At 46.4% G+C, this 13,050-nt stretch overlaps 1 protein-coding gene across 13 annotated transcripts in view; it reads right to left on the bottom strand.

The window, feature by feature from the left end:
* CUX1 (cut like homeobox 1) overlaps positions 1-13,050 on the bottom strand; it is a 364,330-nt gene that overhangs the window by 90,534 nt on the left and 260,746 nt on the right. For all 13 annotated transcript variants that reach the window (XM_077908111.1, XM_077908104.1, XM_077908115.1 and 10 more), the window contains one exon: positions 2,973-3,077. In XM_077908111.1, coding sequence (XP_077764237.1) covers positions 2,973-3,077 — 105 coding nt within the window. The remainder of the gene's footprint in view (positions 1-2,972; positions 3,078-13,050) is intronic.

Below are 13,050 nucleotides of genomic sequence, written 5' to 3'. Positions count from 1 at the left end.
GCGAAGTGATGGTGTGCCTAGGACCCCAGACTCAGACAGATGCCTGGTTCTGGGCCACTGCCTTATTCTATTAACCCCAGAGGGGGAAAGAGAAGGGCACGGGGACCTCGGTTTTAGTTCTTTTACTGACCCCTGTGTTCCTGTCAATACCAAGTAGCCAGAGTAGGCTGATTCCATCTGGTGGCTTCACCTGGAAGGCCGCCTCATCAATGGAGAGGTGTGTTTCCCAATATTACAGTTTGTTTAGGCTCAAGGGGTGGCCTGGTGTGATGCACCAGAGCCCTGAACTAATGTTTGCCTATAAATACTCCACAAAGGACCTGCATACGTCCTGTCTCATTCTATGCACACGAAGGAGAGTAGCTCACTGTAGGGGAAAGAGTGCGTTACGGAGAAGGACAACTTAGGATCAAACTCCAGTTTGATCATATTTGAGCTATGTGACCTTGGGTAAATTACTGAGCTTCTCTGAGCCTGTTTTCTTACTTATAAAATGAGGATAATAAAACCTACCTCTAATGACTGGTGTCTCAAGGCATCAACGAGACAACCATTTAAGCCCCAGTGAGGCCCCTACCGCAGAGCAAGAGCCTGCTGAGAGACAGCTCACCTTCCTCGATTGGCGATTCTGTGAAGACACCCAGCGGATCGGTCTTGGCTTCTGCTGGATCTATAGACTCCACTGTTTCTCTGCTGAGTCCTGCCAGCCAAGCCCAACAGACATTTCTCCGCTGGCCTGGTTCCTATGTTTGCTCCCCGACTGGCTGGAGCTGGAGCTGGAGCTACTGGGAACGCACACCCAGGGGGGATCCCTGGCAGGGCTGCTCTTGGAAGGCTGAACCAGAGCCACGTAAACACTGCACTTAGCCCATGATGAAGTGTTTAAGCGCCTAGAGGACCCACAACTTACTCTACCTACAAAAACATTCATTTCCTTCTAAAATGTTTTGGTTGCTACAGTCTTGGATGGTGCCAGAAATCCTTTCAATCAAAAACATTTAGCTCGGGAGCACTATGTAGACACATCAGGGTGGATGGCTTTCTCTAGAGAATCCAATGCAACCAGAGAGGCCGGGAGGAGCCATACTGACTCCTTCCTCGAAGGCTTCCTCCCTTCTCAGCCATAGTGCTGGGTTCTGTGCAGGTCCACTTGGATGAAGGGACAGCAACAGAGCCAAGGGGACATTTCAGGGAAAATGAAGACCAGAGTCCATGAAGTTGTGATGGCTCCATAAATGGAAAATTTTTCTCTGTACCCTGAAACACTTAAATCATGTTTTATTTAATGTTAATTAATTAATTTTAAAATTTAATGTTAATATAAGGAAAGAAAATGAGAATCCATCCTTAAAAAGGGGTCCTCATATTAAAACTCTGCTTCAGATTCGCTCCTAGGGAATAATTTTTAAAAAGTCCCAGTTGAGTCCTGGCTTGGCCACTGGGGCCAAGCGTTCTGGTGCCAAAGGTTTATATTCTGCAACTTTCGCTTCATCATTTAGGTAAAGAAAGGAAATGCCTGCCTCATGGGTTCGGTGGAAGAGTGGCTGTCCAACTGTCGAGTGAGTGCCCTCCTTCTCTGGAAGGGCCTGTCCCTGTCCCTCCCTGCTCTTCCTCTGTCCACTATGGGTCCTGATGCTCTGTAGCATCAGGTGCTCTGTAACCCTCTGCTAAAGAAAAGGACACCTACAAGCACAATTCACCCACTATAGGCCATGGGAACTTGGCAGGCCCTGGGGGCCACTCGTCCCTACTCTGCACATAGGAAACTGAGGCTGCCCAAGTTTGGCTATCTGTGGCCTGTGAGCATACAGGTGATGAGTTGAGCTTTAAACCCAGGTCTGGGCAGCCTGGGTGGCTCAGTGGTCTAGCGCCACCTTCAGTCCAGGGCGAGATCCTAGAGACCCAGGATTGAGTCCCACGTCGGGCTCCCTGCATGGAGCCTGCTTCTCCCTCTGTCTGTGTCTCTGCCTCTCTCTGTGTGTGTCTCTCATGAATAAATAAATAAAGTCTTTTTAAAAAAAAGTTTTTTTTTTTTTTTTTTTTTAAATAAATAAACCCAGGGCTCCCGGATCAGAGAGGGTGAGGCCAACTGCAGTAGGTAAGTGCTGAGGTTGACTGACATGGATTATGGGTCAGGCCTTGCTCTATGTAGTTTACTTGTAAGAATTTCCAGAACCCTTACAACACGCATGGTGAAACCCAGGCTCAGGGAAGTCAAGCTACTCGGCCCACATCATGCAGTGCTAGGGTATGACTCCAGGAGTGTGACTCTAATACCCAGGTTTAACTTGGCACCACCCCATATCACTGCAAGGTGCTCTAGGTGGGAGCCTAGAATCTGCTAAGTCAAAGCTACCTCCATCGAGCTGGGAGAGTTCTATCTAAGAGAGATTTTTATTCATCTCAGAGAAATCAAGAGGCACAGAAAGGACTAGAATATGTGCCTTGATCCTTCCAAATGCTGGTATTTCTAGAGAGTCTGCTATTACGTAGACTTGGAGCAGGTTGTCCCTTTATTACCTCTTTGGCCTCCCCAGCTCATTGCTAACCATTTGTTTTCTCACTCTGGAAGGACCCATCGAGGTAGAGACCAAACCTACGATTTTCCAGTGTGATTTTGGCAATGCTCCTGCTTTACAAACGCCCCCTGCCCCCGCAACTCCTGACTCCCCACTGCCAGCCCTCTCCCCACAGGCCTAGCTGGGAAGGCCCTCTCTTTGAGGAGCCTTGGCCTCCACATTAGGGGTGGGGGTGTGATACGCCGACCACTTAGCATTTATGTGCAATCGACAAAGCTCTTCCTCTGACTCTTACAAGTTCCATCCTGGGGTTGTCCAAAGTATTCCCGACTGACACAGGAGTGCTGGTTAAAATCTCTTCCCAACAAGGACCGTTAAGAAGCAAAAGCAAGCAGCTGTCACCCAAAGGGGCAGAGGCATGGCAGACAGTCCCCACAGGGCTGGGCTACCCACCACGTCCGGCGCCTTCTGGATCTGCGAGGCCAGCTGGAGAGAGTGGTTGGCCGACGAGAGCTGCTCTCTCAAAGTCTCCGCCTCTCTCTGAGCCACCTCTGCCCTCTGAAGGAAATGAAAAGTGTGAGAAGAGAAAGTGCATTCAGTTTAACAACTGACAATTATTACAAGAACATTCATCAATTCATGCCTGACTGACTATAATTGATTTTCCTAAACACTCAACCTAATAAATGCTAGAAAAAAACACAGAATGTGATGGATTTTTATTTTAAACAGTACAAGGAAGAAATAATTGAGCGATTATGACAGTAATTTAACGCTAGGAGCAAGGAATCCCCTGCTGATACTAATGCTCCGGCCCACTGAATTTCCCAGACTGAATAAATACAAGTGGAAATAGAGTCTTTTGATTCAATTTCTTTCTATTCTCATAGACCAAGAAGATTTTATTGCAGGATTACTCCTGGGAGTAATTCTCACGGGTAAACAGTGAATTAAAGACACTTTGGCCATTCTCTTCCTAAAGACGCGCACAATGTTGTGGTTGTTTTCCTGTAGTGAGTATTTCCATAAACATACAGGGTGTAAATGCCACCTCTTTTGTGAGGGCCAGGCTTATTGCAACATATTTAACCCTTCACCTGACAAAATCTTCTGACTCCGACGCTGGCACTTCCAGCCCGCCAGGCTGATGGCGGGGGGCTGGGGGCATTGGGGGGGTGGGACATGGGGTGGGGGGTGCACGCAGAGGCAGGAGGTTGGCCTGACTTTACTAGGGGTGAGGGGAGACTGGAGGCAACCGCAGGAAGGGGGCCCAAGGAGAAAAGGGAGGTACATTGCCACTATTTGCATGTCATTCTCGGACTGAGAAAACCAATGCTACTGGATGGCACAGCAGGATTTCCCACTGGACGGTGAGATGGGGGACATGTCCGTGCCCGCTGCCTGAGAAGGCACGGAGGTGCAGCGGGCAGAGGAGCCAGGGCAGGTGACCTCCACCCATTGAGTTTCTTTCTTCTCTACCAGGATGGGGACAGAGTCACCTGGTCACCTTCTCAGGAACCTTACCGGGTTCAGCATCTGCAAGGGTACACTGCATAGAGGACTCATTCACAAGCGTTTTATGAACGGGCTTGTCCTGATTTTACAATTATGATGGAAGAAAAACTCTCAGAGGGGTGGGGAAGGGTAGCACTGGGTATGCGGACTGCAAAATCATGTGTCATCTCTTTCCACTGGACTCCCACTGCATGGAGAAAAGATGAACGAGGAGAGCCTGGCTGGGCAAGCTATGTCGTGCATTTTTTCATTTGGTGGCGCGATGGCCTGTGTTGACTAATTGCTGAGAAAGGACTGAAGAAGAGAGACAGGAAGTGAGCCTACCCAGGACTCACTGATCAATCTAGCTGGTGAGGGATGGGTTTGGCAGCCTTCAGCGATTCTCTGACACAGTACTGTTTTGCCAATCTTCCCTGCACGCCGACATATTAGAATATATATATATATATATATATGGATATATAATACATATATAAAATTTTTATTTATTCATTTGAGAGAGAGACAGAGAGAGTGTGAGGATGAGCAGGGCAAAGGGAGAGGGAGAAGCAGGCTCTGTTGAGAAGAAAGCCTGAAGCAGGGCTCGATCCCAGGGAGCTGAAGGCAGACGTTCAATCGCTGAGCCACCCAGGCGCCCCTAAGGATGTTTCTAACAGCAACTGCTTCTTCCAGGGTGGTGTTTGTGCCTGCCGGGCTTTGCCAGGGGCGCTTGGAACCTCACTCCATTTGATTCACAAGGCACCTTGCCATGCCTACCTGTGCTCAAGAAGCCGCCTCCCACCCTCTGCTCCAAGCAGAATCCAGAACGGGAAAGGCGGTGATGTTACCGGCGTGGTGACAGTGGCTAGGGTGAGTCCTGGTTCCTGCTAAGTGCAGGAAATCTCCTCTTCGGTGGCAGGGTTCTAGATGTGCCACTCCAAGTTTCTCTGATAATCATGTCATTACTACTGAAAAGTTTACTCTTCTCTTTCTAGTCGGCTAATCCCTTGGGCATAGAATCTCCATGACTCTGCCAGGAATGAAGTGTATTTGACATATTTCTAGTCTCTTGGACTAGGAAAAATATTAGCCCAGTGGAGAAGCTGTTTTAGTAGCAGCCAATGAGGTCATCCAGCCACCCTGCCCTGCCTGGTAATGCTGGCTCTGAGGTGTTCCAGAAACACCCGAATGCGGGCAGGCCCAGGCAATGGGTTCATGGCAAGGCTCTCATGTGGGCATTTAGCCGTGTGGAGCACAGTGCTGTCTTACTAGTGGCGGGTGGCTCATGGAACAAGGGATCTAGCTGTTGAGAGCTTTCTCTTCAGCTTGCACAACTTCTCCAGAGCGTCTGCACTCTGTTCAGTTTCCAAGTTCACATTCAGAGTTGCTCTGTGGCCTATCCACGGTGGTCACAGCCTTTTACCACATTTGGCTTGACTTGGTTACTACGGTGCAACTTTTTGAACGTTTAGCATTTATATTATTTGTTTAGGATTTGTGCCCTGGGTACATCAAAAACAAAATGAGTTGAGGTGGTTTGTGCAGCTAAACAGGCACAGAGCAGATCAAAAATAAAAGCAGGCCTAAGAGCAGCTGAAGGAGGGAGTGGGAACAGCCGCCAGTATGCAGCTGGGGGGAATTAGTTCTTGCCGTTGTAAATTTAGTCTCATCGTTGACAGCTGAGGCAGAAAAAAAAAGGGGGTGGTGCCGTGCTGGGTCAGGACCGCGCTGTCACTCGTGTGCAGGGTCTCCCGTCTTTCTGGGGCCCACAATCCTGCCCGATAAAGGGGTGTTTCGAAGAACAGGAATCAGTGGTGGCAGGCAGAAGGCTCTGGTGTTTTCTGACCTGGAACCCCAGACACAGAGACCCGAAACGGCCACCTCCTTGTTTCCGGGGTGCGGGCTCTCCTACCCCTCCCCGCCCTGCTGAGGCCAAGCCCAGGGCCCGAGGCCAGGCTTCTGGCTGGCAGCTGGCACGGCCCCAGGGTGGGGGATCCAGCAGCCACTCCTCACCAAGTCGGAGCTGCTCCCCTGAGACGCCTCCTCTGCTGGCTGTTGCTTACTTTCTGTACTTTCCTGGGAAGTGAGAGTCGGTGCTAATAGCCTGGGGCAGTGAAGCAGGAGGACACGAGTGGGGACACTGGCTGTACCGGCAGCGGCCTGGTGACAAGCACAGACACAGGTGCCTCGTGAGCCTGCGCAGGACAACTGAGGACCAAGGACGTAATAGGAGTCCAGGGCCTAACAGCGCTCCCCACGTGGGGTGAGGAGTCCAATCAGAAACCACTATTAGTATCTTTAAGGCCCCCGGCGGGCACTGCCTGAAGGTTTCATTACTTGTCTCATCTGAAAATGGAAGACTATTTAGGGAAAGATGACTAGAGTCCGTAGCCGGCTTCAGCAGCCACCTGGGAAGCCAGAGGCAGGGAGCAGCACTTGATCAATTCTGTCAGTCAGGCTGCCAAAGAGCAGTGATGAGTCCTACGCGTGGGACACTGGCTCGCCCAAGTCACAGCTTCGTATCTCAGGAAAGGTGGCCTGACTTGTGGGTGCAGGGTGCCTCCCCGTCCTACAGGAAGGGCCAAGGGAACCCCCCCCCAACTCCTCAAGGGCTCCTGAAAGGTCCCAGGAAGGGCAGGAAAGAAAGCTTTTCCCAAAACTCAGGCCCCGAAAGAAGACACATTAGAAGGCCAATATAGAATGCTGACAGCTATTTCCCGACCTGAAAGTCTGAAAAATTTGATTAATAAAATATGGAGGAGGCACGGTGGGGCAGGGCAGAGAGGAGGCAATGGTGAAAGCCTCAGGCAGCTGCAGCCAGCAGGGTGGGTGAAGGCCCAGGGGGGAGGCTGGTGAGGCCAGCCATGGCCTGGTGTGAGATGCAGGCCCCAGGCCCACAGAGAGGTGGCTGTGGTTAGACATTCTCTAGGGTGGCATGTTTTCGTTCCTCCCAGGACCAGGGTTGAGACATGATGGAGTCCAGGCTTTGTCCAATTTATCCATTTAAGGTATAGCCTTTGGAGTCCCTGGTTTTAAATGGTGGCGGTGCTAGTGGGTATCTGATCTGGTCTTCTGCCCAACTGGGCCCTGGTCTTTGTGTCTTGTCCCCTTCTGTACATGTGGCCACGAAAACCCTGGCCTGGGGCAACCAGAGGCAAGCAAGTCCCTCCAGTGACAAAGCAGCCACATAGGCTGGCCGTGGGCAGAGCCTCCAGGTAAACCCATGGCTTCTCAGAGATGGGACCTGGCTAGGAACATGAGGTCTGTTAGCAGGCAAGCTTTCTTTCTATTACTTTGCTAAGGCTACTGGAGCAAATTACTATAAATTTAGTGGGTTTGAAAAACACATTTATTATCTTAGAGGTCTGGAAGTCAGGAGTCCACAATGGGTCTCACTGGGCTCAGATCACAGGGTGGGCAGGGCTGTGTTCCTTTCTGAGGCTCTGGGGGAGAATCTGGTTTCCAGCCATTTCCAGCTTCTGGGGGCCTCCTGCATTCCTTGGCACATGGCCCCTCTCCCACCTTCAAAGCCAGCACATGGCTCTGATGTGGACTCTTCGGCATCTCAGGATCCCATGATTACACTGGGTGCGCTCACACACTCCCAGGTCATCTCCCTATGTCAAGGTCAGCTGGTAACAGCCTTAACCCTTCCTTGCCAGGTACACTAACATATTTGTAAGTTGGGCTTGGGAAGCATATGTGGGGGCCATTTTTCTAGCTACCATACTCGAGGACAAATAACACCACATTTGGACAATTTCGAGAAGAAGGCAAGTTCTCCTTGGGGATGACCTCCCGGCCTGTTCCTCACAAGGCCCTGTACTCTGGAAGGAGAGATAAAGGAGAGGGGAGGCTAGCAAAGCCAACAAATGAGCCTTCCAAAGGGGTGGGTGGACTCCATTGCTCTGGAAAGTGCAGAGCCAACTCCTGGTCATTCTTCCAAAGCAATGCCCCCGCATGATTCCAGAAAACAGCCAAAACCCCAGAGGTGACCCTGCTTCAGAGATTCTGCAGGAGAGAGGTCAGGAAAGTCTACTCTGGGACAGAGATGAGACTTATTACCATGTGGCCCAAGCTGGCCCTGTGCTGGTGACTGGAGTCCCTGTTTAGACTCATCTAACTCTAAGACTCCTGCGTTAGGGAGAATTAGGAATGGGTTAGAGTGACACAAGGTCACCTGCCAACCTTAAGAAAACTTCCATTTAATCAGGTACACTGTAAAACATCACACAACTCCCAAACCAGCAGCCTACCCCTTTTAGATATTAGTCTGGCTCCAAAAGACCAAAAGGCTCAGCTGAAACAGCCATAATCATCATCATGATAATTCCACCACCTACTGGCACCCTTCTTATTTTGTCTAAGAACTACAGTCTCAGAAACTTAATATCTATAAAAATGGCAGAATCTTATTAAAAAAAAAACCTAGAATTACAATGGCCATTATGAGGAACATTCCAGTTAGAGAAGATCATTTAAGAAGTGCACTTGAAAGCAAGGGCTCCCAAATCAAACAAACCGAATGGGGTACGTATTTAATTGGCAAGCAGAAGTCTCCAAAATGCTTCAAAATTCCCAGTTTCATTGCAAAAAGCTAATTAATCACTGAACACAGGTTTATCCATTTTGGGCTTCCTTTTACAGAGGAATCAAAGATATCTGGGTTTACTAGTAAGACACATTTTGTGCCACACTGAAAAATTTACTACCAGAAACCATGTTTCTAGAAATTATACAATGCATTTATACATTTGCCAAGCCACAGAATGCTGATGTAAAGGTTCACGAACAGAAATGAAAGGTTCTAAGGGTTAGAAATTCTAATATATGTAATTACACTACTAGAAATAATAAAGGAAACATCTCTGTATGCAAGGAAGGTAAGATGTGTGTTTTCAATCAAAGAAGGTATGAAGAATGGAGAGGCATTTGTGTTGAGGGAAAAGAAAACAATTTTGTCTTAATGAGAGGCTGCTTATTTCAGAATGCAAAAACGGAAAAACACAGGGCAAAATCTGAATGTGAAAAAGAAAGTTGTAGATTTGTGGACAAGAAATCTTTGAAAGAAATTTTCATGTGTGGTCAAGCTACCTAAGATTAGAATAAATGTGATAAAGTTAAATGGGTTTTAACATCAAAAGTGATTTGGTGCAAAATAGGGTTTGGTTTTCTTTTTTTTTTAAATATATTTTATTTTTAAGTAATCTCTATGCCCAATGTGGGGCTCAGACTTACAAAGCTGAGATGAAGAGTCACGTGCTCTAATGACTGAGCCAGGTGCCCTGGGTTTCTCTTTTAAAAAGACAGTTTTCTTGAACTACTGGTTTGCTCTTGATAAGAGACAGTAAAAGGTTCTTCTTTACATTTTAGGTAACTTGCCTGGAAAATGAAGGTTTTGTGTCTTGTCAAAATAATTTCCTGGGTCTTTATCAGGTCTTTGATTCCTTAAGAAAGCTGTCTTCTCTACTAAAAGAGCTAAGGGTTTGCTTTGTTTTGTTTTTTTTTTTTTTTTTGCTTTGTTTTGTTAAACAACTATTTAACTTCCTGTATTTGCCTTCAAGGTCTTCAGTTGTCACTATGGTTAAATAGAGGAGTAATTATTGTGTCACAGAGACCTACGATCCTACCTGACCAAGTGTTCTAAAATCCTTTGATGTTTTCTGGGATCCCTGGGTGGCGCAGCGGTTTAGCACCTGCCTTTGGCCCAGGACCCGATCCTGGAGACCTGGGATTGAATCCCACGTGGGGCTCCCCGTGCATGGAGCCTGCTTCTCCCTCTGCCTATGTCTCTGCCTCTCTCTCTCTGTGACTATCATAAATAAATAAAAATTAAAAAAAAAATAAAAAAAATCCTTTGATGTTTTCTGACAAACTTCTGTGAATCAAATGCTAAAGGAAGTCTTTTTGACTTTGAACTAATTTTGAGATTTTCAGGAGGGGTCCTGGGACATCTCAAAGGATTTGTTCTTTCACCTTATAAAAAGGGAGATATTAAACTAACTTGGCTTATTTGGTTTGTTAAATCACACAGGAAGAGTTGTTCAGTAAAATGCAATACTGAGCCTTCTTTATGTTGTATTTGTATAGGGATATAAGTGTTTCAGAAATTGTGTGAAATTCCTAGAAATCTGATTTGTCCTGGTATTATGTCATGATTCTAGTTATTATCTTAAAATGTCATACATCACAGAAATGACTACAATTCCTTATCAAATGAACTCTCAGCAGATCTGTAGCAACAGACATTTTAAAGTCTTTGTCATTTACAGAGTTATATTATTTTACTCAGATGCTTTTTGCAAAACTTTTCCTTTAAAAGTGTGTTGTCTTCATGGGGATTCATGGAAAGGACTTTAACAAGTCCAAATTTTGGATAACCAAGATCATTAAACCAAACTGGGTAAGAATTTCCAGAATTTATGGGGAAAAAACCCCAAAAACCTGGATTCAAGCAGAATGAGGATTAATAACAAGGAAATGAATGAGCGGAGGAGGATTGTTTTTTATGACTTCTTACTTGAAAGACTGATGTTTCATTTTTCCAGATTTAAGGAAACTTTTCTCAAACAGGAATTTGGCATTTTTTACCTTTTTAAACAAAAATGAAACATTTACTTTTTCTCTCAACCTGATCCTTCCAGAATTCAGAAACCTTATTCTTTTCACAGCAATATAGTTATTTAATAAGCTCAATGAGAATGTGTTCTCCTTGTAACAGGACACAACTGGAAATATTGGCTATATTACCACAGGCTTGACCTGCTTGTCATATTTGAGAGATGTGCATATACTCGGAAATGACTAGAAAGCTTTAAGGAACTAGGGTTGACTTTATGGGGCCAATAAGTAAAGCCCCTTCGGGACACCTGGGTGGGTCACCCATGATCCTGGAGTCCCAGGATCGAGTCCCACATTGGGCTCCTTGCATGGAGTCTGTTCCTCCCCTCTGCCTATATCGCTGCCTCTCTCCCTGTGTCTCTCATGAATAAATAAATAAAATCTTAAAAAAAAAAACTCCTTAAAAAAATTAACCTGATATTTTGCTTACAAGGTTCTAGCTTTGAAAGCACAGAGGAGCTTACATGGTCAGTCACGATTCTTGCTGCACTCACATAAATAATCAGGCCAAGTTGAATATAAAATTACTTTTACTGTGATTATCTGTAGTAAAAAAAAAGGATAGGGGTGATTGCAGAGAGAAAAATTATGTTTGTGCCTTTGTAACTATCAGATGCTAATCCTGTTAACTGTTTTTGAGGTTTTGTGATTAAAACCTCTAAACTGGCCTGGATCCTGACTCTTCTAGTTTCCTCAACTATCTGGCCATAACTCTCAAAACGAACACTTCTAAATTTCTCCTACCCTTCTGATTTGGATTCACTAGGAACAAAGACTGCCCTTTATAATCTCCTTGAAGGAAGGGATGAGACCAGGTCCTCCTCATTGCCTGGATGGCAGGCAGACTCCAGGGACCTGAAGCTTGGGTATATACATCTTACAGCCAAAAAGGCTCCACCTGACAGTTGATCTTGTTTGAATGCTGGAGACCCTTTGCATGGAATGACTAGGAAGAGAAGCAGTGAACACTGATGTAGGCTGCTTCTCCCCAAGATGCTGGATGGAGGGATCCCTGGGTGGCTCAGTGGTTTAGTGCCTGCCTTCGGCCAAGGGCATGATCCTGGAGTCCCAGGATCGAGTCCCACATCGGGCTCCCTGCATTGGAGCCTGCTTCTCTCTCTATGTCTTTGCCCCTCTCTCTCTTTGTGTGTGTCTCTCATGAATAAAATCTTAAAAAAAAAAAAAAAAAAAAAAAAGATGCTGGATGGAGACCTCAAACTTGAACTGAGCATGAGACCCTTTCTTCCCTTTTGTTCTTTGACTCACATTAGCCTGGAAAGATAACACCATCATCCATATCTCTTAAGGCCACTGCTAGGAGAGGGGGTAACCTTTGCCTTTCAGATTACTGGATTTGTCATAAGAACTCCTATCTGTCCTCATGGACAGCATCACCTTAGTGAGAATGCTTTGTGCCCCGACAGGGTTGATCTTTGCCTCTGGTAGTTATCATTCTCCCTGGGCCTATGAATGCCTGGCTGGCTGGTGCCTAACTGGGCAATGCCTCTTAGGTTCTAACATGCCTCAAACTGTCCACAGACTGAGACATTTCAGTGGTCAGTCTCTGAATTTAGAGTTAGAAAACACCTACTAGGAGGTATTTGTGATTCAAGATTTGCTTCCTTCGGCTGGGCCCTACTTTCCTGGTTAGCAGTAAATACAAATGAGGTTACGACCAGGAACCTCTCCTTAACTCTTGAAAGTACTGGGGAATCCACTGCTAAAGCCATAGCTGCTCAATAAAGATCCTTAAGACTCTCTGGCTAAGGTTGTTCTTGATAATAAGAGAGGCTCTATCTTTTGGCTGAACAAGGAGGGGTCTGTGCTGTGATCAACACCACCTGCTGCATCTGGATTAACACTTCTGGGGAAGTATGAATTCATTTCCATAAAACCACTGAGCAAGCCACCTGGCTTGGAAAGGTTACTCTTTCAACAGGGTCTTTCTTTGACTCATTTGATTTTGAATAATTTGGGTTTTGGGGACCATGGCTCCAAAGTCCATTCCAGACACTGGGAATTATCCTGCTTCTTATAATTATAGCAACCTCCCTGGTGCACTGTATTCTCTCAAAAGCTTTTTTTTTTTTTTTTTTTAAAGATTTTATTTATTTATTTATGAATGACACAGAGAGAGAAAGAGAGAGAGGCAGAGACATAGGCAGAGGGAGAAGCAGCCTCCTAGTGGGGAGCCCGACGTGGGACTCAATCCCAGGACCCTGGGATCATGACCTGAGTCAAAGGCAGATGCTCAAACACTGAGCCACCCAGGTGCCCCATCTCTCAAAAGCTTTAAATGCATGTTCAAAGCCACTAATCATCAAGCAAACAATCTCCCCAAGACTGGAGTGTCAGAAAAGGAAAAGAATGACCCACTAAGAGACTGTGAGCCTGAAGTTGTGACCCTGTGACCACC

This window comes from Canis aureus, chromosome 8 (genome assembly GCF_053574225.1).
Source record: "Canis aureus isolate CA01 chromosome 8, VMU_Caureus_v.1.0, whole genome shotgun sequence".
Taxonomy (NCBI): domain Eukaryota; kingdom Metazoa; phylum Chordata; class Mammalia; order Carnivora; family Canidae; genus Canis; species Canis aureus.
Note: the sequence above shows the minus strand (reverse complement) of the source record. Positions and strands in the feature narration are given on the sequence as shown.